The 25,917-nt window shown below is 38.4% G+C and overlaps 1 protein-coding gene across 3 annotated transcripts in view; it reads right to left on the bottom strand.

Annotated features, from left to right (window-relative positions):
• Nucleotides 1-25,917, bottom strand: part of JADE3 (jade family PHD finger 3) — a 134,110-nt gene that overhangs the window by 21,107 nt on the left and 87,086 nt on the right. For all 3 annotated transcript variants that reach the window (XM_055339096.1, XM_055339095.1, XM_055339097.1), the window contains exons 4-7: nucleotides 22,302-22,459; nucleotides 10,147-10,337; nucleotides 6,740-6,951; nucleotides 1,469-1,636 (exon numbers count right to left, since the gene is read on the bottom strand). In XM_055339096.1, the coding sequence (XP_055195071.1) occupies nucleotides 1,469-1,636; nucleotides 6,740-6,951; nucleotides 10,147-10,337; nucleotides 22,302-22,459 (729 nt within the window). The remainder of the gene's footprint in view (nucleotides 1-1,468; nucleotides 1,637-6,739; nucleotides 6,952-10,146; nucleotides 10,338-22,301; nucleotides 22,460-25,917) is intronic.

Here is a 25,917-nt window from a genome sequence, read left to right as displayed (position 1 = left end):
GCTGGGGAAAGATGATGTGAGTGGAATGAATGTTCAAACAGGTTTTAAAAAAAAATGGCAGCCAAAGAAGTAAGGACAAGTAATGTTTGGAAGCTCTTTTTAATCAATTTAGTATGCACATAGCTCCTTATCAGCAACTGAAGGACCAGATGAAATAACTAGGGATGGAGTTTTGAATAAAGAAGCTTTTAGACACACCTTGAGTCCAAGCTCTGAAAAGAGCTTCAAAAATCAAAGGACAACCATCATAGTGGGCAAAAGAGTTATTGCTCACTTTATGTGGAATAGCCTAAAACTGGAAACAACTGAAATGCTCATCAAAGGAGAATGGATAAATAAATCCTGGTATATCCATACGATAGCATACTATTCAACAATAGAAACGAATGCGTGTTGATACACACTACAACATGGAGTGCTAGGTAGACAGAAAAGAGTGTACGCTGTATGATTCTGTTTATATGAAATTCAAAAACAGACTAAACTAACCTAAGTGATAACAATCGAAATGGTAAATAGGGACCCAAATAAGGACTGGAAAGTGGGTATGAGGGATATTTCTGGGGTGCTTTTTGGCTACCTCTGGGGTGTTCCATGTCTTGGTCTGGGTTGTGGTTACAGATACGTGTAAAAATTCATGAAACTGGATACTTAGTATTTGTTTTTTAAGCTAAGTTTCACCTTAAAAAATCTGTTCATATCTTTTGTGCCTCATGGTCTTTTGTGCCTCTCTTCTCATACAAATTTATCCAATACCACTGGTATCACCACCTATAAGGTTTTTAAAAATTCTTTCTTTTCTTTCTTTCTTTCTTTCTTTCTTTCTTTCTTTCTTTCTTTCTTTCTCTTTCTTTCCTTCCTTCCTTCCTTCCTTCCTTCCTTCCTTCCTTCCTTCCTTCCTTTTTCTTCCTTCCTTCCGTTCCTTTCTTTTTCCTTTCTTTCTTTCTTTCTTTCTTTCTTTCTTTCTTTCTTTCTTTCTTTCCTTCCTTCCTTCTGTTCCTTCCTTCCTTTCTTTTTCCTTCCTTCCTTTCCTTCCTTCCTTCCTTCCTTCCTTCCTTCCTTCCTTCCTTCCTTCCCTCCCTCCCTCCCTCCCTCCCTTCCTTCCTTCCTTCTTTCTTTCTGAGAGACAGAGAGAAATGGAGACATAGGCAGAGGGAGAAGCAGGCTCCATGCAGGGAGCCCGATGTGGAACTCAATCCTGGGACTCCAGGATCACGCTTTGAGCTGAAGGCAGACACTTAACTGCTGAGCCACCCAGGCATCCCTCACCACCTATAAATTAATCAGCACAGGCTTATGTGCTCACTTGCATCCGAGGAGAATGTGAGGGAGCTCCAGTGGAGGCACGATCATCTCAGAAACATGGGCAGGCATGAAGCATCTCTGTGAAGCCCGAGTCAGTCTGAATGCTGTGGGAAATAGGGGCACCCTAGTACATATGGGCTCAAAGACCTAGATGATTTCTTACCTCTGGAATCCACAGGGCACAGCTGACATGAGCCCATTTAGTCCCTGTCCTGGTAGTCTTCATGGCCCCACCTCTCTTTGGACATAACAGACACTGTGGATGAATGCCCAGGACACAGGAGCGACACAGCCAGCTGCCTTCTGGGACCTTGAGGATGCCGTAGCAGGCCTGGAGGCACGAGGAAGAGAGGGAGAATGATTAGCATCTTCTCACCAGGGCTGATGTGTACACTGGTACACAGTCACAAGAGTACCCTCCGCTTTTAGGAGAAAGAGGCAAATAAGGCCCAATAAGCTCATATCCAGGGTTTAGTAATTTTAAAACACTCAAAAAAAGGGCAACTTCCAGCACCTGTTCTGCAACTTCCAGCACCTGTTCTAAGATCAGCATGTCTGTCTATGAGAACTGATTTTAGGACACAAGACTAGAAAGAAATATATACAAAGGCTGGTGCAATTGTTATGTGAGTTTGGGAATTACATCTTTTCTTTTTTGCCTCTGTTTTCTGAAGCTTTTTCAATGATTATGTATTATACTTAGTCATATACTTATTGAATAACTTCTACATGTCATGCACTGTTGTAATCAAGAAAAAAGTGTTAAAAAGGAAACAATGAAACTTCCAAGGAGCAAACGAGCTAATGTTTAAAGAGCCTAACAGAGCCTGGCACATAAAAAGCACTCAGCAAATCACAGCAATTACTTGCTTGAGTTGAAGAAAAAGGGACTTGTGAATGAATCTTGAATTGAATAGAATATTAGACTAATCACAGTACTCCATAATGAATTCTGGAAGCTGCTTCAAATCCTTTATGGAATGAAGTTGGACAAATAAATGAATTACCGGGGGAGGGGAGATTAGTTTGGAAAACATTCCAGATTTCCTCTTCACTACCTCCAATCTAGCCCATCTTTCCCCTCCTTACTGTTCTATTCTCACCATTAAAGACTAAACCTGGGGGCCACCTGGTTCCCCATGTGGCCTGGCATACTTTGCATCACTGACTGATTCACCATGGCAGCTTCAAAATCTGTGTCTACTCCAGGAGGTTCACCCACAGCTCAGATTCAGGTTCCAAAAGTTACTATCATGTTACTCCCCAACCGGGCTCTTCTCCAAGTTATTCATATCACCACCATGCTTCCCAGCTTCCAGGTCCAAGATTCCTATAAGCATATTATCTACTTCCCTTCATCTACTGCCCCAGGGTATGCTAGTCGCCCCTACAGAGTGGCCCTTAGTCTCTGATCTTCCTCTCTATCCCCACCACAACTGCTCCATCTATCTAAATCCTTATCATGTTAGGTCTGGATTGATTTATTCCTAAATTCTCTTCCATCCCCTTCACACCTTCAATCCTTCTTCCATTTGGCTGTCATCTTACTAAAACAAAGATTTCATTCCATTGCACGGCAACAAACCCTCTAGAAATTCCTTCTGTTCTCACCCCCACCCTCGTCTAAACCACAGGTTGGCAAACTACTACTTGAGGCCTGTTCTATAAGGCTAACAAGCTAAGAATGGCTTTCATATTTTTAGAGCTATGCTAAAAAGAGTATGTAATGGAGACTGTATGTGGCCCTCGGAGTCTAAAATATTTACTATCTGGCCCTTCAAAGAAAAAGTTTCTCTGTCTCTGATCTAAAGCCTGATGTTCCTCAACTCACTTATCAGTTCATATAGCCCCTTGTGTCTGCTCCACTTCTTGACCCTTGCCCTCTACTCAAAATGCCTTCCCTCACCAGGTATGTGGTTGGCATCATGTATTTTTCTTTATTTTAGCTGTTATGTTTCATCTCCGCAGCAAGACTCTAAGGTCACTGAGGGTAGGTCTTTTCTCATCAATTTTTTTCTTTTATCATCAATTTATCTGATATGCTTTCTATGCTGAGATCAAATAGATGGTTTCGTAGAACAGACTAATTTAGGTCAAGAACTGAAGCTGTACTCCAACCAGGATGCTCTTACAACAGTAGGTCATCATTTTCTAAGGCTCAACCTTCAAAGCTTTTCTTTCTCTGAGGTCCAGAAAGTTTGCTAGGAAATGAAAGCAAGCTTCCTCCCTAAACCAGAGCCTCTTTCAGACCAACAGACTAGTGGTTCTAGGAATACCTCTTATCTCCTGGCTGTTCCACTGGGCAGAAAATCATTTACTAAGTCCTTGTATAGACTTATTCATGGTCATAGTACCATAGAAGCTTGTATTTCTTGGCAGTATTTCTCATTTTTTTGTAGACCACAACATGATGAAGGCTGTGGACTTTCTTGAGAGAAGTGTACACATGCACAGACATATGTCTTACATATAATATCAGGGGGTGAATAAACTCAGTGCCAAGTATATATATGACAGATGCAAAAAACTATCCTCAGACACATAAGTTTAGGCATCAATTTGAGCATTCAATACCTTGGCTAAGAACCAAAAAGTGGAACATACAAAGGAACTTGGGAATGCTCCCAATTTTCACATTTTAATGTTAAAATATCCAGTCTATTGATGTAAAACCTCTCTTCTACTTGTACTGACACAAGTGTATTATAGTCACAGAGGAACAAACATTGATGTGGTGGCAGTAAGGAAGAAAAATTATGTTTAATAAATACAGATGTCAACATGTCTCTGATTCTGTTAGGGAGTAAACCAAATCCTCCAAATCATTTTAAGTCAGTTTTCAGTCAACAGAGGGAGCTCTAACCTAAGCATCTCTTTAGAATTCAAGTGAATACTCACTTTGGAAGAATTTCTTTTATATGAAACCTTATGTGGCACCAACATCCAGCTTTAATACATACCAGCTTATATTCTGCAAGGCCTGGTCAGGTGTTACTGTCATCACTTTCTACGTGAGGAAAGCGTATCATTTATAGTCATTACTGGATATGTTTTCAAAACAAATAAAATAATCTTTGAGGATAATAATTAAGCTACATTTCATTTATTAGTCAAGGAATCCGAAAATAATTCCTTAATATTTTGTCCCAACTGTGAAGGACAAATACAGAAAATACATACAGATGACCTTTGTAGTATTTTCCCTTCAAGCCTACTACAGATCCACATTCATTCATCTGAAAACCCTAGAGTGAGAAACATCAGGAAATTCAGAATTGCTCAGATGTTAGGAAAGTAATAAGTACATACATGATATATTACCAAAACCCAATGGGACCAGGGGCAGTATCATATTATCAAATACATTAATATTTCTCTAGCAAACTATATGAGCATTTATACAAAATGAGATAAAGACTATAAACAGTCTCATATTGGGTGAGTTCTAGTATTGCTCCAAATCAGTTTTGTTGCAAAACTTAAGCAAAATCTGGTAGTTTTTGGAGCTTTTGAATTTCTGGAATTGTAAAGGGAGGACTGTGGACCTATTATTATCAAATATATAAGTTCATATTTAATGATATTTCCTCTCCCACTAAAGATGTGACGTAAATGCCAATAACTGGTAGAGTGAAGATAAATTTTTGAAGTTCACTCTTTTAAAGGAAACAAGTAAAATGAAGAAGATCCAATTGTCACAGAATAATTCTGACTACCTTCTAATATAGAGAGATAGGTTAGATGGCCCAGGCAATTAAAATAAAGTCTTAAGCCCTGTTTTTTTCTCGCTCTCCTGGGTTACCTAATCATTGTTTTATTTATTTACTAAAATTTTTTTATTTTAAGTAATCTCTATGTCAAATGTGGAGCTCAAACTCATGCCCTCGAGATCGAGAGTCACACGGTTTACTGGCTGAGCCAGCCAGGCGCCCCACTGCATTATCTAATCATCTTAGTCATTTTGTAGCCAGAATGATCTTTCTAAAATACAACTATACAACTGATAGCTTTCAGGGTTGATGGGACAAAACCAAAGTTCCTCAGTTTGTCAGCAAAGGTCCATCACCTGTGGCTCTTGTATTCCTTTCTACCCTCACTCTCCATCCTCCCCTACTCCACCCTGCTACCTTCCGCAGCTCTGAACAGCTCCAGATATACTTTGCCCATTCAGGGCAAAGTATACTACTCTACCTGAATGTGTTTTCCTCTCTGCCTGAGCACACACTGCTGTTTTATGTGGCATTTAGATTCAGCTTGGATGCCACTTCTTAGAAGCTGTCACTGATCCCCATCCCTCCCATGCATGCACTTTCATAGCAGCATGGACTTCTATCTACAAAAACATCTGACATATTGTGCTAAATGGGCAGTATCCTTGTAGCCCTTATACCAGACTCTGATCACCCTGGGAGCAAAGACCATGTCTGCCTCTTCGTCACTGACTGTGTCTTCAGCATGTGGCACAGTCCTGGCACATGGGATGGTGTTGCATACCTATTTGCTAGATAAATTAATGAGGTAAATGAAACACACAACAGGTTCAGAAAAGTGAAAAATTTCTTGGGGTAAGGGAATTAAAGGAAAGATTTAAACCAAATCTTGGAAGTCATGTGTGTAGATTGTTCATACATGGAGAGGTGGGAGAAAGCATTTTAAATTGGAGTGTGGCTGAAACATGGGACAGGACAGTGTCAGGAATAGTAATCACTGCCCCCTAAGGTGAACTTATTTCGCAGGAGCATAGGGCTTATGGGGGAAGGGAAGAGCTGAAAAAAATGCAGATATCATTATCATCATCATCAATTAAAATGGCATAGTGGAAAAAAATAAATAAAAAGGCCTAGTGGTAGAATGGATGACAAAACATTAGCTGTAAGAACTTGGGTAAAATCACTTCATCTTTCCTGGTATTATTTGTAAAAAAAAAAAAAAACTGAGTGGGATGTTCTTTTACAGTTCTAAAACTCTGATCTTTAAAAGTGTAGGGGACTCAGTTTCCTTGGGAAAACTGGAGAGGGCTCTGGGTGCTAGGATAAAGGGTCTAGATTTACACCTGTAGGAAGTATAATCTCATTAAGGTTACTGACTATGAGTGTAACGTAATGTAACAGGGATTCAAAGAGAGAGTACCAGGCAGGCAACAAGGAGACACCCCAGGGGACTATAAAAGTCTTAAATAAGTCAAACTCAATGGCATGGGTATGAAGGGACACAATAAAGGTCTAGGTTTAGCTCCGGTGGTATAGTTAGTAAATCGGTCACCTTGGGGATCATAAGTACTGTTTCTAAAGGAATTACTGAAGAACAGCCAGGCCAAATCTTTATTTTCCCCCTTATTAAATGTAAATTGCTACCCAGATATGGGTGCTGGAGACCATTGCTGAGCTTCAGAAAGGCTGACCGTGGGGAGGTGGCAGTCTCCACTCTCACTAACCTGATGCACACAGATGTTACACTTATCACAGAACACCATATCATTCCCTTCTTCACTGTCTGGAGACCGGCACACATCACAGATCACATCTTCATCGTATTCTATGCCTAGCCCTTCCTCTGTCTCAATAGCATGGTTCATATTTTCATGGCAATGGCGTTCCAGGACTTCTACTGTCTTTTCCATAAGATTCTCATCAACTGGCCCATAACCTGCACAGAAATACAAACAATCAATCAACTCATCAGTCAGCTGTCATTTCCAAATCACCTACTGTGAGCCAGGTGCAGGGACGGAGGGATTCTGAAAGATAAGACCATCTCTTCCTTGACTTAAAACAACTGTATTTCAAAGAATCTTTTACTAGGAGCTATTCTAATATTTATCTATCATCACATATTAGCGTTTGACACATGAAAGGAGAAATACACTTCACCACATTCCTTGTAAGATGTATTACTGATTTTTCAGTTTTCTGTCTATATCCTAACAAGTCTCCTCCTAAATTTGTTTTTTTTTCTCTTATTCCCACTGAGGGCAAACTTCCACTGAGCTTTATAATTTTGAACACTTTAATTTATAGAATAAGATAATTAGGGTCACATAATTATTTGAACAGAAATAATAATGCATTCTTAGCAAATCAGTCCCGATTGCACATATATCAGTTACAACATTAGGAATTTTTCATACAAAATGGTATTAAGTCACAAAAGTGAATTCTACATACTGTCATACTGTGTATATCATTCTACATATGAAATATTTTGTTTTTCAAAGCTGACTTCTAAAAATATCCAATAATATTTTTCAATGGCAACTATATATAACTTAAATCTATTACATTCATAAAAGTCTAACTGCAAATTTTGAAATTACCTTTTTTTGCCTGATTCCCTTTCCTTCAATACTTTTAATTTTCCTTAGTCTTCTAATCTTAATAAACCTAACTAAAAGATTCATATGGTGGGTACTGGCAACAAGTAAACATATTTATTTTTAGGGGACTAATGTTTTTGTGAGAATACATATATATTGAACAGCTTGTAAACTCAGGAATAATTCCTAAAGTGATTCAAAACAAATTCACCCAAATATTCCACTCATTTGTTATATTAAGATATACTAGAAACTCTGGAATTCCATATAAACTACCTTTTTAGTGTTGTAGATACTTATGAAAGCAAATACTACCCAAGTAGTATCTTTCATTTTCCCAGCCAAGACAAATTACACATTTCTGCACCCTGAATTGGAGGAGGACAGTGTCTGGTTATAGGAGCACTTAGATTCAAATTCCAACTTGACCCCATGTTGGTTATGTAAACTTTGACAAGTTATTTATCCTCTTTAGGGTTTAGTTTTCTTATCTATAAAATGAGGACCATAATACAGACTCACGGATTTCTTGTGACACTGAGATGAGGTAATGTTTGTACACTGCTTAGTATAGTGCACTATATATATATATATACATATATATATATATATATATCACTCAAGTTTTTAAAATTTCTTAATCTGAACCAAAATAAATGTTTAATGTTGTTTTTCAAAGTTTATTTTAAGCTCTTAGAAGTCTTACTACAATATCATTTACTCTAAGGAGTAAAACTTGAGATAAGGCAATCCTCTTTTAAAACTCGTCCAAGCCTAAATGCAGTGTGGTGTCCTGAATGGGATCCTGGAACAGAAAAAGGTCATTAGTGGAAAAACTGGTGAAATCCTGATCAAGTCTAGAAGTTAGTTAACAGTAATGTAGCTGTGCTGATTCCTTAGCTTGGACAAATGTACCATGTTCAAGTAAGGTGTTATTAATATTGGGGGGAATTGAAACCATGTGAGGGGTATACGGCAATTGTATAAAATGTACAACTTTGGGGCACCTGGGTGGCTCAGCGGTTGAACATCTGCTTTCAGCTCAGGTTGTGATCCTGGGGTCCTGGAACTGAATCCTGCATCAGGCCCTCCACAGGGAGTCTGCTTCTCCCTCTGCCTCTGTGTCTTTCATGAATGAATAAATAAAATCTTAAAAAAATGTACTTTTCTCTAAATCTGTTTTTATTCTAAAATAAAAATTTCATTTAAAAAATCCTCTGAAAAAAAAATCCTCTGAAAAAAAAATCATCCGGAGGGGATTAACTGCAAAATACCAAAGGGTCCTCTTCATAAGGTAGTGTCATGTTGAGGACAGCCCTGTAATGATCATAATGTATATGGATGTCACATGGTTCATAAACACAACTGCACACTGAGCCAACAATCCATCTGACTATGGTCTCATACTCTGATTTTCCCCCTCTGCTAGTCTTTTATTCCCTTCCCTTTGTGGTTCTCACCCTACACTGACATCTCTTCTCTCCTCTTAGAAGGCAGAGTAAGAGAAGACATAAAGCAGAAAGTTTTAAAAAGCAAGAAGTACTGGTTACTGACAGAATAACTACCACTATCCCACCAAACTGGATTTAATACAATTTTAAGTTTTTATTCATAGGTATTCAGATAGCAACCTCAAAAGAAAGAAAGAAAAAAAGTGAGGAAAGAAGAAAAGTAAAACCACTGAGCTTTGTACTAACAATGTACAAAGATGATTCAAACAAAGATGAAATCAAACTTATGCTTCACTACATCTAATATGGAGACTTGAAAAACCACCCACAGTTCCATAGGACCACTTGGACCTAAACGCTGCTGAGACTGAACACTGGTCAAAGAGCAGACCAATGTATGTAGGAATAAAGTGAGTTTCCTTCCAGCCCAGTATTTCCCAGCATCGCTGGTCTGGTACTGTAGTGCATGCATTTACTTTAAAACTATTATTATGTTTACTTCCAAGAATCTTTTGTAAACTGCTTTGGGGATGTTTTGCCCTAAGACTGCCATTCTTCTGGCAGGAAAATTTTAAGTCTTGCATTAAGGTATGCTGGTCACATCAACATGTCAGGTGCAGTGGTGCTGCCTCATGCTAAAGTTAGAGCTTCTCTTCATCTGGCAGAGATGGCAGAGGTGTTGCTGTCCCTGGCCCTGCCCACTGATCAGAGTGCTTTTCAGGGGTTAGCCAGGAACCAGCTTCAGAATCCTCTTTAACTAGAAGTCCAATCATCCATGACCACTCTCACAATCAGAATTGGAAAACAATCTTATGAAACCTACATGCCATCCCTGATCCATGCTTAACTATGAATAAGGAAATAAAAGATCAGATTTAAATGTTATTGCTCCATTTCAGTATATTTATGCATTGCAAGAAATGCCTCATTAAGGTAATATCAAAGAGAAAAAATAAACGAAAAGGCCAGAAAAGAAAAGAAGCCACAAGATGAAAGCAAGTTATATGGTCCTGACAACTTAAAAAATAAATCACAAGTCAAGTTAAGGAACAACTTACTAGTGGGAAAACAACTCACCCATTTCTGCGAGATCTTCATTGAGTTCCTGGAGCCAGAAGATGTCCATGTCATCTAGGTCATAGCGACACACAGATGCTGCCAATTCCATGATGTTGATGTAGCCAGGTTCTGTGGTTTCTGAGCTGGAACAGTGGATGTACTTCCGGGGCCTCATAAACAGAACATCCTTTACCTTCTCGGCTACAACCCTAGAAAAGTGAAAGAAAGATACTGATAAGTCAACAAATGACAGATTCCAGGCACTGACTAGGTGGGACACAGTAGAGTTGAATGCTCTCTTTATCCATTATGGGGGAGGTCCCTGCTCTGCCAACTGAGAGGTATGGCAGATCCCTTTCTAGAAAGTAAATGGTTCTACAAATTCAGTTTTGTCATCTGCTGTGAACAGTCTGAGCTAATGTAATGTTTCATTTACCCTCATCACTCCACGGTCCCTATTGCCATTCATTCTAATAAAATATTACAGTGTGTATTCTTGGTGCAAAAGTCACCACATTTGGTTAGAAAGGGAGACTGAGGAAGAGATGATACTTGCACATAGGCACAGCCAGATTCAATACTAAAGAATTATTTTAGCTAAACTCATGATTTTTTTTGCCACGGAGGCAATACTGGATGGTAAAGAGTACAGGCTACAGTTCACACAAGCCTGTTTTTTCTGCCACTTACACAGTGATCTTGGGGAACTGCTTAATTTCTGTAAGGTTCAGTTTCCTAGCTAAAAAGTGAGGACAGCAGTCATAATCTCAAACTTGTAGGGCCGTTACGATAATTACACAAAATAAAATCTATAAAGTGCTCAGTATATAGTAAAAAACAGATGTTTAATAATATTATTGTTATATTTCTTATTATTTTCACTATTTAGGTAGATGAGGTAAAGCCAAGATGCCATGGACTTATACAAACTCCAGGCATATTTCTTAGTCATAAATGATAGTGACCTTAAGTCCAAGCCAGGGTAACAGGACAGGATAAAAGATTCCTGTCCTTCCATCAACTTCTCCAGCAGGCCTGAGCACATACATATTTCCCCTCACCCCTCCTGACACCGAGGAGCCTAAGGCAAGGAAACCAAGCAAGGGAAGAAATAGAAATTTCTCATACCAAAATTTATTCTACAGTCAATGTTTTATTTTCATTTTATTTTTCAAAAGATTTTATTTATTCATGAGGGGGGGGGCAGAGACAAAGGCAGAGGGAGAAGCAGACTCCATGCAGGGAGCCCGACATGGGACTCGATCCTGGATATTCAGGATTAAACCCTGGGCTGAAGGTGGTCCTAAACCGCTGAGCCACCCAGGCTGCCTCTACAGTCAATGTTTTAGATACTGTACAAAGCACCAGAAAATATAAAGAAGAGGAAATCTGGATTCTTATTCCCTGGCAATTTTATTTTTTTATTTTTAAAGATTTTATTTGTTTATTCATGACAGAGAGAGAGAGAGAGAGGCGCAGAGACAAAGGCAGAGGGAGAAGCAGGCTCTATGCAGGGAGCCCGACGCGGGACTCGATCCTGGGTCTCCAGGATCACACCCCAGGCTGAAGGCAGCGCCAAACTGCTGGACCACTGGGGCTGTCCCTCCCTGGCAATTTTAAAGAACAGAGTGGGCCATCTAAAAAAAAAGAGAGAGAGAGAAAGAAATAGATATATGTATCATGGATAATGAAAATTGTTTCTCTAGAAGGCTTCTGGAGCCAGTTTCTTTACTAGAGAGTCACTACATATGTAGAACGATTCATAAACATGAATGTTTATGAATTTGAATTCATATGAATACATATAAGTATAGAGAAGCATAGTCCATCTTGTAAATATACAGTAAATATTTCTTCCTAAGCATTCTTCCAAAAGGTTATGATTCTGCATAGCGTATGTTGAATAAAATTAATAAAGTTAATAACTACAAGCACATTTTAATTTTTCTACCATTTGGAGTTTTTAAAGCCAAAGGCAACAAATATTTGAGAAAAAAAACAGAACCCTAAAATATCAATTGAAGCTAAAAATTTGGGAACTGCTGACAGAGGCCTGCTTCCAACTGAAATGAACCCAACTTAAAATGACAAGACATGCATATGAATTCTCCAGAGACAATGAGATTAAATATGCTATGCTTATTTGGTGCATGGCCTATGAGGTAATTATAGAATATTTAATTTTTTTTTCAAGATTCATCTTGTTCTAAAAGGAGGAATATTTTGCCAACTATTCATATCAATTGTCTCAAATCCTCTGTGGAACAAGGTAGACTATAAATGTTCTTGAATTAAACCAATGTTTATTAAACTTCTGGAAGAAACTTCAGGATAGGCAAACACACACACACACACACACACACACACACACTTATTTATTTAAGTAATCTCTACACCCAACGTGGGGTTTGAACTCATAACCCCAAGATCAAGATTCACATGCTCCTCTGACTGAGCCAGCCAAGTGCCCTGAAGGCAAATATATTTTAAATAAGACATAGAAGCCATCAGCCATAATGGAAGAGATTTTAAAGCTTCTATTTATCACCAATATTATATAATAAACTCTTACAAATCAATTAGAAAAAGACCGACAATCCAATTAAATAGTGGGCAAGGAACTTGGATACTTCACAGATAAGGCTATCCAGATGGTGAGAAAACTTTTTAAAGGTTTTCAATCTCATTAGCACAGAAATGCAAATCAAAATCAAAATTACTATTACCTACCAGAATGGCTAAAGTTGGAAAGACTGACCAAAAACTGACATTAACTTAAGTGTTTATAAGGAAGTGGAGCAAACATCTCTCCTACACTGCTGGTGGGAGTGCTGAATTGGTATAACCACTTTGGCAAACTACTTGGCAGTAGGTATCACAGCTGAATATCACATATCCTAGGACCTGGTAAACCCAATCTGGGGAATATACCTAACAAAACAGTATATGTATACTAAAAAATTGAAAATGTCTATATTAGCTGAAAAAGGGAAGCAATCCAAATACCTATCAAGATCAGAATGGATAAATAAAATGTGGTATATTCGCACAATGGAATATGACATAGAAATGAAACTTAATGAACAACATGGATAAATCTCACCACCATAATGATGAACAAAACAATCTAATCTCAGTATGAAGTTCAAGACTGACAAAACTATCACCTATGGAGAGGGAGGTCAGTTTGGGTATAAACAGGAGGGCTTCTGCAGTGTTGGTAACGTTCTATTTCTCCATCTGGGTGGCAGGTAAACAAGTGTATTTAATTCATGAAAATTCGCTGAGTTATAGAGTTATGCTCTGGTTACTTTTCTGTGTGTATATTACACTTCAACGCAAAATTCATAATGATAATGATGACAATTATGTTATGTCACTCATCTTTTCATGTGTATCTTGAAATAAAGGTTTGAATCTAAGGACTGAATCTATGACAGTAAAAATATTATAGACTTAACCAGTAATACTAAAGGCAAGGAAATGCATGAGTAAAAGGTGAAGTTAATTCAAATCTCACAAGGAGAAAGTTTTGTATTTATAATGATAGAGGGGAGAGTCTATGAGAATTAGTGAAAAATATTACTTTGGGATTTTAAAAAACGCAGCTTTAACATCTTCAAGGATGTATAACACTGCTATAGCTGGGGGAAATTCCAGGATTATCCTGGGGTCATTTTCTTCTCTGGCCAATATATCCTAGGTATACAGACATTCTTTAAATGGTCACCAGACCAAGTGATCAAATCAGCAAAAGCTCACAAGCCCAGAGGTATGAGCAATTTTGCTAGAATGATGTTTAGTAAGTACAGTTTTTAATTTGGATGCCTGAACGTTAATTAACGTTGTCATAACTTTCTGGGTGACTCACCTTCGGTAAAAGGACCCACAATCACATCTGCTTAGCTCCATGGGAAAAAAGGCCTATCCACCTGCTCCCAGGGTAGGCCAGCTACCTCTGGCCCATGTGAACACTGCTGTGACACTGAGAAGGCAAGGCAAGGAAGCTGTAACCACTCTAACTTCACCTGTGGCCTCCTACTGTATCTTACGCACAGTGAGTCTTCAGTATGTCTTTGGTTGATCTAAATATCTGGCAGGGAGAGACTATGTTTCATTTCCTAATGAGTAGATTAGGATCATTTGTGAACGGCACAGAAAATGCACAAATATATATCATTATGAATTTTTTTAAAGGATTGAAATAAATATCTTAAAATCGATCTAAATAGGAAGCCCCTGTAATAATGTCTCTAGGAGTAGTTTCCCAAGTTTCCCCTTGTTAGTCTTGCCACTCTGGGCTGACTGCCTTCTCTACAAAACTCCATGTCTCATCTATGAAACAAAGGACAATTATAATTTCGGTGACGGCTGGTATTTTCAAAATCTCACATGCTCTTCCACAATGTTACTATGCTACTCTCTTATCAAGTGGTGAAATATATTTCTCCTCTTGAATCAGGAAAGGCTTGTGACTGCTTCCACCAACTGAATATGGCAGAAGTGATGATATGAGAAGTGCGAGGTTGGGTCATAAAAGGGAATACAGCTTTCACCTCGTTGGCTGGAACATGTGTATATGCCTGAGGTCTATAAAAAAGTCTGCCTGTGCTGAGATTTTTATGCTGTCAGGAAATCAAAACACATGGTGAAGTCATGTACAGTCTATGCCATCTCAGCCCAGGTGACAGACATGTTAGTGAATAAGCCTTTGGACGACTCTAGCCCCCAGCCACTGAGTTACCCCCAAATTTCAAGTCTTCCTGGATGAGGCCCTAGGTATCATACAGCAGAGACAAGCCACTCCCACTCTGCCCCATGTTAATTACTAACCCACAGAATCCATGAGTATGATAACATAGTTGCTTGAACTGCTAGGTATGGAGGCAGTAGTAAATGGGAAAAGCATCAAAGGAATGCTTTGAATTTTAAGATATGTGTATGAAAGTGGTTCTTACTGATTCTCATAATTGAAAGCAAGGATGGGAGGCTGCTGCAGCATGGAATAGAACAGGAAAGGAGCTGTGGGGAGAATGGGGCAAGATGAGCAGGGCAGGTGAGGAAGACATGATGAAATGGCGCAATGCAGTGGGAAGTGGGCTTGGGCTCCCATTTATCATCAGGGCCATTCTTCCTTTGACTTACTATATGGAATCTGATTATCTTTTGAAAGTGAGCCCAAGAAGCTCTCCTTTAAGACTGAATATGGGGTATGAGGCAATGAAGAATCAAAGATGAATTTTGGCCTGACAGACTGAAAGGACAGTTACAGCAGGAAGAATGGATTTGCCATCAGTTAAACATGGGAAACTACAGGTGTGACTAGTTTGGGCCGATCAATAGTTCAGTTTGGGGCATTTGAAGTCTGAGATACCTACTGGACAGCCAAATGGAGGTGCTGAATTGGTAGTTATATGTTTGAGTCTGGAGGTTAGTGAACAAATAGTCCAGTTAGTTCGATGTTTACATTCCAAGGATAACTAGGGGCCTGTCTGAATATCTAGTTATTCCCTCTTTCAGTATCATTAGTGATTGATGATATACTATTAAGTGAAAAAAGCAAGTTATAGAATATTCCCACTTATTTATATATACATAAATACATGTGCGTGTGTATAAGCATATATACGCTATGTGGTTTCACATTCTGATTCCTTTTTGTTTTTACAATAAGTCAACAATTTACCTATAATGTTAAAAATATACACATACACACAGTAAATACATCAACTACTTGCCCATCATACAAATTATAACGCATACTTCCTTTCAACCAAACATGAAGCACTGTTTGGAACCTTACTGCAACAGAAACTAATTTAAATATACAAATGAAAACCTAAAACAAACAAAAATTGATCCACGTTTGTTTATTATTGACTAGTATAAGAAAAACTACCCATAGTTTACCTAAAAACATGTAATGAAGTTAACACCATCTTTATTTGTTGAACTTGCTTTCAAAAAATTCCTTGTGGTAGTCAACAGACTTACCTAAACAGCTGTAGCTTACACTGCAAGCTGGCTCTGTCATTGTCTATCCCTCCCCTCAATCACCACACACACACACACATAACACACACACACACACACACAACTACACTATAGAGACAAGATAACTGCAGAAAGGACAATGCAGGAAAGGGGAAAATCTGAGAAAATCCTAGCACTCCACCCCCTCCCGCCAATCTACCTCTATAACCCTCCACGCTGTCTGTCTTCCCTTGCAGACTGGATTTAGAATTTTGTGGGGAGAGAAGGGAGTGGAAATGGACCTAGTCGATAGAGGAGCCACTCATAAAAAAAGCCCAAGTCCCTGAAGGACCACATGGGGTAGAGGGGACTCACATCCCAACCTACACTAGATGGGTAAGAAACAGGAAGGACCTTCACTGTGTTAAGATGCTGAGACTTTGGGGGATGTTTGTTATAGTAAATGGCCTATCTTGACTAATGCAAAGAAGGATTTGTAAAGTTATTTCCCAATATTTTCACGTATGTTTTAACATAAATAACTACAGTAATCCCCCTTTATTTGTGGTTTCCCTTTCTGTGGTTTCGGCTACCCACAGTCAACCATGGCCTGGAGGCAGATGGTCTTCTTATGTATCGATAGCAGCCAAGTCAATAGCAGCCACATGTTATGTCACAGTGCCCAGGTCATTCACCTTGTTTCATCACATAAGCATTTTATCATTTCATATCATCACGAGAAGGAGTACAGTACAGTAAGATATTTTGAGAGAGAGAAAGAGCACATTCACATAACTTGTATTATAGTATACTGTTATAATTGTTACATTTTATTAGTAATTATTGTTCATCTTTTATTGTACCTAATTTATAAATTAAACTTTATCATAGTGTGTATGTATAGGAAAAAACATAGTATACACAGGGGTTGGCACCATCCACAGTTTCAGGTATCCACTAGGGATCTTGGAACATATCCCCTGTGGAATGGGGGGTGGGAGAGTACTATACTGTAATGCATTAGATTTAGTCTTAAATTTCTCTAACAGATTTATATTTTAGAATATTTTCTCTAGAGAAATGAGATTTCTACCAGTAGAAAAGAAAGTAACTAAGCAATTAGGTTTTAATTTTGCCAAAACTAACATGGAAGAGCCAATTCAAAATAATGTATCAGAACATTTTTGACATTCTGATATTGTTTATATCCTATTGTGAACTGCTGTTTAAGAGTCTTTTTTCTTAAATTATTTATTCATGAGAGACCACAGAGAGAGGCAGAGACACAGACAGGGAGAAGCAAGCTCCTCACAGGAAGCCTGATGCAGGACTCGATTCCTGGACCCAGGATCATGCCCTAAGCCAAAGGCAGATGTTCAACCACTGAGCCACCCACTCTTTGGTGTCCCAAAGAGTCTTTATTAAAAATCTTTAGCATAGAATTAAGGAATATCATCATGCTCTTGATGTTCAGTGATTTATGATTTTTAAAATTTAGAAGGTGGGAAGAATCTTTACAACTGAATAATAACATTTCTTCTTTATATGAAAGTAATACATGATCACTGAAGATATTAGCTTTAAATTTAAAAATGATTATTGTAAGGTCTGGTTATAAAACATTTACATTTGCTTAGATTTGGCAGTTATGTCAGAGAAAGCACTTCAGGGGCAGCCCAGGTGGCTCAGTGGTTTAGCGCCACCTTCAGCCCAGGGCATGATCCTGGAGACCCGGGATCGAGTCCCACATCAGGCTCCCTGCACGGCTCCCTCTGCCTGCGTCTCTGCATCTCTCTCTCTCTCTCTCTCTCTCATGAATAAATAACTAAAATCTTAAAAAAAGAAGAAAGCACTTAAAAAAAGGAACACAAACAGTGTTCTGTCATACAGTGTGGGGGAAAACGAACATATTTAGACAGAGTGAAGTGTAAGTAGAGAAATCAACATCTCAGTTCAAAGTAGGAAAAAATTCCTGAAAATTCACTTTGGTAGATTTGTGAAAGTGGGGATTTTAAAAAAATACAACTGGGATTTCTTGGTGATTCAAGAACTGTTTTCTTCCACAGCAGCCAGGCTTGTAAGGGACTCATGGAACCAAGGGTGGGGTTGGGGTTTAGTGTCCATCACTTTCAAAAAGGAAGCTGTCAACAAATAAGCAGGGACACATGGATATCCACATGTAAAAGGATAAAGTTGGACCCTAACACCTCACACCACATACAAAAATTAACTCAAATGGATCAAAGACCCAAGTGTAAGAGATAAAACTATAAAATTCTTGGGAGAAAACAGGTGTAAAACTTCAAGATCTTGGATTAGGCAATGATTCCCTAGATATGACACCAAAGGATAAGCAACCAAAGAAAAAAAGTAAATCGAACTTCATCAAAATTAAAAACTTTTGTGCTTCAGAGGACACCACCAAGAAAGTGAAAAGACAACTCACAGAAGGAGAGATAATATTTATAAATCATATATGTTGTAAGTGACTTGTATCCAGAACGTGTAAGAAACTTTTAGAACTTGGATCCCTGGGTGGCTCAGCAGTTTGGCGCCTGCCTTCAGCCCAGGGCATGATCCCAGAGACCCAGGATTGAGTCCCACGTCGGGTTCCCTACATGGAGCCTGCTTCTCCCTCTGCCTGTGTCTCTGCCTCTCTCTCTCTTTCTGTGTCTCTCATGAATAAATAAAATCTTAAAAAAGAAACTTTTAGAACCCAATAATAAAAAAACAAATAACCCAATTTTTAAAATGGAGGAAAGATCTGAATAATTTCTCCAAAGAAAATATATACAGGGGGTATGCATGGATGCATTACATAAAAATGGAACATTCCAAAACTGCTGGTCAGGGGACTTTGTTGCCTTGTTTACCAACAGGTCAGATTTGCAGCAGCTGAGGGTATCTATTCCAAAGTGAATGTGATGGAACATAAAGAAGTAAACTGAGATGATTCACTTTGGCTCTTTGAACAGTAGTGTTTCATAGAAGAGAAAAAAGTCACATAAAGTCTTCTTCTCTTTGTAATAAAGTAGAAAAGTTCTCTTTCAAAAAGAATATGCAAATGGCTACTAAGCTCATGAAAAAGAGATACTCAACATCATTAGCCATTAGGCAAATGCAAATTAAAACTACAGTGAGAGGGATCCCTGGGTGGCGCAGCAGCGGTTTAGCGCCTGCCTTTGGCCCAGGGCGCGATCCTGGAGACCCGGGATCAAATCCCACACCTGCTTCTCCCTCTGCCTATGTCTCTGCCTCTCTCTCTCTGTGTGTGTGACTATCATAAATAAAAAAAAATAAAACTACAGTGAGATATACTTCAGGCCTGCTAGGATGGCTATAATAAAAAGACAAACAATAACAAGTATTGGTGAAGACATGGAGAAAATGGAAGCCTCATACATTGCTGGTAGGAATGTAAAACAATGCAGATGTTCTGGAAAACAGTTTGACAGTTCCTTATATGACTCAGTAATTCTATTCCTAGGTATATACCCAAGAGAAATGAAAACATAAATCCACTCAAAAAATTGTACAAGAATGTTCACAGCAGCATTATTCATAATAGCTAAAACATGGAAACAATCCAAATATCTATCAACTGATGAGCAAATTAAGAAAATACAGTATATCCATACAATGGAATATGATTTGGCCATAAAAAGTTAACAAAATACTGATACATACAACATGGATAAACTCTGAAAATATTATGCTGTGTAAAAGAAGTCAGGCTCAGGGGCCACACATTCTATGATTCCGTTTATGTGAAATGTACAGAATAGGCAAGTCCACAGAGAAAGAAAGTAGATTTGTGGTTGTTATAGACTGAATTGTGTTCTCCCAATATTTTTATGTTGAAGTTCTAACTCCTAGTGTGATTATATTTGAAGATGGGGCCTATAAGGAGATAACAGCGGTTAAGTGAAGTCATAGAGTGGGGACCTAATCTGATAGGGTTGGTGTCCTTGTAAGAGGAGGAAGAAACACCAGATCTCCACCTCTCCCTCCCTCTCCCTCTGTCTCATTCTCTCTCCCCCTACATGCACACAGAGGAAAAGCCATGTGAGAACACAGTGAGAAGGTAGCTAGCTGTCTACAAGCCAGGAAGAAAGGCTTCACTGGACACCAACCCTAATGGCAACTTGATCTTAGACTTCTAGCCTTCAGACTGTGAGAAAATACATTTCAGTTGTTTGAGCCACCCAGTTTGTGGTATTTTGTTATGACAGCCTTAGCAGACTAATACAGTGATTGCCAGGAGCCAGAGCAAGGGGAAAATGAGCAGTAACTGTTAACAGATGTGGGGTTTCTTTCTGGGGTAATGAAAATGTTCTGGCTTTACATAGTGGTGATAGCTGCATAAGTGTGAATACACTAAAAACCACCATGCAATTTAAAAGGGTGAATTATATGGTATGTGAATTCTATCTTAATAAAAAATTGTATCAATTATATCTCAATTTTAAAAATCTTAAAAGAAAAAGCAACCTGCACATTTATAAAAGTCCATGCTGATCATGTGACAAACTTGGAACTTGACTAAGGAACTTAGTGAAATTTCCCTACCTCCCATTTTCCTAGTTTGACTTAAAAGACACTTTTAAGTTTGTTAGTTGTAATGTATGTTTACTTACAATACACTCATTCAATCACGTGGCTGAGAAAGTGAAAAAATCTTTTTTAGAATAGGAAAGGCGAGTGGTTAAAATAGAAGACACTGTTATTACAGTTATTCCCTAATCTTGTTTTTATGCCCTTCCCTTCCTATCTTCATCTTTGTTTTTCTTATCTATAAAGAACCCCTGGCTTTTGGTTCTTCATTTATTTTCTTTCCTAACATCCACTCATTTTCCTCTTTGCTTCCTTTGCCCTAGTCTCCTTACATCAGTAAATGTGTATTGAAAATCTCCTGCTTGACAGTCCCTCTGCTTTTAGGGCAGCTTATAGCCACATCTTGTTGTCTTTCTTTCTTTTCTCTCCTAATCACACAGTATTTGCCTTCATTGTGCCCACTATCACGTTTTCTTACCTTACCCATTTTTACACTCCTCTACTTGTGATGATTGTGTGTGTGTCCAATGTTAATGCTATGGCATATAAAAATCTTGACAAGAAGGACATGAAAATGTCTGACTCTTGTGTCCATTCGTGATGCTGTTCTGATTTTTAGGAGTAGGAGACAGTGTTGATGATGATGGGGGTAGTGAGACTCAGGAAGTGTGTGGAGCAGGACTGGAACTTTCCTTAACAGCATTGGTCTCTCGTAGACAGCCTGACCTCAGTTTCTAGAAGTGATCTGACAAGCATTTCTGGGGCATGACTAGGACCTAAGAACCCAATGCCAGAGGCTTTGAATTCAAAGATGTGATCTTTGCCCTTTAAGAATCTAACATGTACTAGAAAAAGACAGATGTACAATGAGGTATTTCTCATAGTAAGCAGCAGGTCCCACCAGCCCCCTCATCTGGTACTGTTCCTTCTATTCCTACCTTCCTTCACTCAAACTTATACTGAGCATTTTATTTCATGCCAGCCTTTGTGCAAAGCACGGGAACACAAAGATCAGTCAGGAAAAATGGCTTCCAAACCAATCATTACTCTTGAGGAGCTGAACTTATTACTTCCTCTGACAGAAAAGTCCTCTCCTACTTAAATTTTCTTCTCAAGTCTTTGTAAATGAAGGTTATGTGCTTACAGTCAACCTGATGTTCTAGTCATCTCCTTTCATTTGGATTTATGCATTTTACAAACTGAAAGTTTTGGCCCTTTATTTACAGATGCTATCACTATGATGTCCCTATTATAACAAAGCAACTTCTCATGGGGTTATATATTACTAGGATTATTACGAGGTTATGTAATTAATGCTCTGTTTCTCTTCAAAGACTAGTAAATGCTATTGATTGTTGAGTCAGACTTGGAAATTTTACTCTCCAAAACCTATCACAATTTCGGATTGGACCTCAAATAGTTTGACCCTGTGAATGAGCACATATTAGATCCCTAAATACATGAGCTTGACTACAGACCCATCCTAGCCTGGTATCACCTGCCACTGATCTGTGTCAAGTGGTGAACATGGTATGTGACTTTATATTATGAATGTATAATTTAGCCCTGCAGTCTCTCCCCAACCAGCACACAGATAACTGTAAGAGCATTTGGGCCCTGAGTCAAAGGTGCAAACATGCAAATACCTGAGGGAAGGCTGTGGAACAGTGTCTGGACTGACTGGTACTTGGACTCCTTTTTCCCATTCTTCCTTCCATGTGTCCGCAAAGACGTAATAGCTGTCAGGACTAATATGGTGAGAATCTGGAAGTTTCATGGCACTGATGAGATCCTTCCGGAACACCTGAGAAGACATTGTACACATCTTGAGAAGACCATCACTATGCAACTAACACCATTTCATGTCCTCTTTTTTTTTAAATTAAAAAAAAAGATTTTATTTATACAGTTTGTATGAAACAATCATTTAACTCTCAAATTAAGCAGTTTAAACACCCTCTGATAAATTCTAATTACTTATTTAGGCATCACTATATCTTTTACTTATAAATTATTTTAATATCTTCATTTTTTTATTTCTGATATTTTGATAGGAATTATGGTTTTTTTTTGGGGGGGGTAGGGAGAGAGAGGAACTTAAGCAGGATCCCTGCCTAGCATGAAGCCTGACGGGCTCAATCTCACAACCCTGAGATCACCACCTACACTGAAATCAAGAGTGGGATGTTTAACCAACTGAGCCACCCAGGTGCCCCTACTTAGAAATTATTTTAGACATATGGAAGAGTTACAAAAATAGGACAGAGCTCCCATATACCCTCCATATAGTTTCTTCTAATGTTAACATCTTACATAACCAGAGTACAATGACCTAAACCAGAAAATTAACATTACTAAAATACTATGAATTAATCTACAGACCCTATTAAAATGTTACTAATTTTCTGGTAATATCCTTCTGTTCCAGAATTCAATCCAGGATCCCACATTGCAATTAGTTGTCATGTGTTCTTAGTATTCTCTAGTTTGTGACAGTTTCTCAGTCTCTCCTTGTCTTTGAAGACCTTGACACTTTTGAAGAATACTGGTCATGTATTTTAGAGATTATCCCTACAATTTGGGTTTGTCTGATGTTTTCTCATGATTAAAGTTAGTCATTTTTGGCAAGAATACCATAGAAATGATGCTGTGTCCTTCTCATTCCATTGTATCAGGACATATAATGCCAATGTCCTATCTGTCCTATCAGTGGTGATGTTAAACTTGATTGCTTGGTTAAGGTAGTGTCTTGCTGGTTTTCTCCCCTGTGGGTTTCTGTATTTCCCTTTGTAATTAATAAACATCTTTGAGGAGATACTTTGAGATTATTTAAAAAATCCTGTTTTGCCTCAAACTGTCATGAGCTAATTTTAGCATCCACTGGTGGATATCTTGCCTGAAAGAATTATTACTGTGGTATTCTAATGGTGATTTTCTATTTCCCTCCGTCCTTCTACACTTATTAATTGGAATTCCTCTGAAAGAAAGATCTGTCCCTTCTTCCCTCTTACTTGTTTTATTCAATTATTTAGTTATATCCTTATAGACTCGTGGATATATAGCTTATTCTTTGGGTTAAAATCCAGTATTATTTTTTGTTGTTATTGCTCAAATTGTTCCACCTTTGATCGTTGGGAGCTCTTTCGGGTTGGCTAGCGCCTGCGGTCTTTGAACACATCCCATCTGTTTTTGAATATTTCCTGAATTTCCTACATCACAACATGCCCCAGGCATGTTTATATCCTCTAACTGCTTATAAAAACTATTGATTTTATATGTTAACTTCATATCCTGCTACGTTACTGAATTCTTTTATTGCTTGACTTAGTTTTATCATTGCTTTTCCTATGGTTTTCTAGATATATTATCATATCATCTGCATACAATTTCATATCTTCTTTACCTAGTCTTAGGTCTCTAATTGGTTCCTCTTATTTAACTGCATTGGCAAAATACTGTACTAATATTTGGAATAGTAATGGGGATAGTGGATCTTTCTGCTTTCTTCCTAAAATCTGAGGAAATGACTCCAGTGTTCATTAAGATACTAGGTTGAGGAATATGGTGTATATATATAGTATCTATGTTAAATTATCTCACAGTTCCTCTTTATTCTTGAATGTTTTTGAACGATCCTGGAGACCTGGGATGAGTCCCACGTCTGGCTCCCTGCGTGGAGCCTGCTTCTCCCTCTGCCTGTATCTCTGCCTCCCTCTCTCTTTATGTCTCTCATGCATAAATACATAAAACACTTAAAAAAATAAAATAAAGACATACTAATATGTCTCAGATATATGGTCTCAACTGTCATATTTGATAATTATATGTATTATGTTATAAATCCTTATGCATCTTTATTAGTGTATTCTTTGCTCTTTTAATTACATTTTTTGTATTTAAGAAGGTTTATAGTTTTTTTCTATTTGTCATCTTTGTACTTAGATCTTTAAAAAATGTCCTTTATTTTCTTTTTTAACCTCTTATGATCTGATCTGGTTTATCAGTTTTTATTGCTCTCAGTGAATTCCTCAGGGGTGAGGAGGATAGAAATGAAATGTCTACTGTGGCAGCCAAGAGGACCCCAGTGCAAGCTTTAACCCTACCCCTAGCAAGGAAGCCCTAGCTGTGTGAAAAGTTCGAAGGCCAGAGGTAGAGGATGATGATATGAGTATAGCTACAACGTGGACTTGGGGAAACAAAGAGATTTCCCATAGTTCATTTTCTGCATCCTAAGCACCATTAGGCACTGACAATATGGGAACTAGGATCCATCTAAAGTTTGCTGTACTATTTTTGTTTTTTTTTTGAAGATTTTACTTATTTAACAGAGAGAGAAAGAGAGAGCACGCGCATGCACAAGTAGGGAGAAGTGGCAGGCAGAGGGAGAGGGAGAAGTGGACTCCCCGTTGAGCGAGGAGCCCGATGTGGGACTCAATCCCAGGACCCCAGGATGATGACCAGAGCCCAAGGTAGATACTTGACCGACTGAGCCACCCAGGTGCGCCAAGTTTGATGTACTGTTATCCTCTGGCTGAAAATGTCCCTGTGTGACTAAGGGGCACAGAAATATGCTCCACCAGCCTGGATACATGATTTAAATGACTGTGGAAGTCTAAGCTTTATGATTCTTCATTTTTCAGCAACAGAAAAAAGTATGCCATGAGGTCTTAAGCTAACCCAACAACGATGTCAGTGATGAAGGCCCAGGTGAAGTCTAAGCAATGAGGGAATACACTTTCACATAGAAGTATACATACACTGGTCTATACCTCATCTACTAATTTCTAGTTTGGAAAAAAATCAACCATCCACTGGCAAGCTGAAGATAAACACTTCCACATTTCTGGAAGATCAAAGGAAAAAATACTATCAATCAAACATTTTAGGCTTTAATGCTAATAAAGGTTCTCTGAGGAGAACCATGTTCAAATTATGTGTAACATGAAAGTAGAGGCACAAAGCGTGATCCAATAAAGCAGTTAATTCTCCCCTGGTGCCGTTCTGTTTAAACTGACAACATTTCAGAGCATAGGACTGAACTATCACATAATCAAATGATGCCACTTAAATGAATAAAGACTCATTCCATTTGCTACTTTGCAGGGACAACTCTGCAAATGCCTGATGCTTTCACTTAGGGAAGATTAAGAATTAATATGATCTGAGCAAAGTAGAGAAGGAAACCAACCTTAAACATGCTGGTGGCCAGGTGGCAACAAAATGATCTCCTTACCAAGAATCCTAGCCAATTAAAGTTAATTG

Source organism: Nyctereutes procyonoides, unplaced genomic scaffold (assembly GCF_905146905.1).
Source record: "Nyctereutes procyonoides isolate TBG_1078 unplaced genomic scaffold, NYPRO_anot_genome, whole genome shotgun sequence".
NCBI lineage: Eukaryota > Metazoa > Chordata > Mammalia > Carnivora > Canidae > Nyctereutes > Nyctereutes procyonoides.
This window is presented reverse-complemented; position numbering and strand designations above follow the sequence as displayed.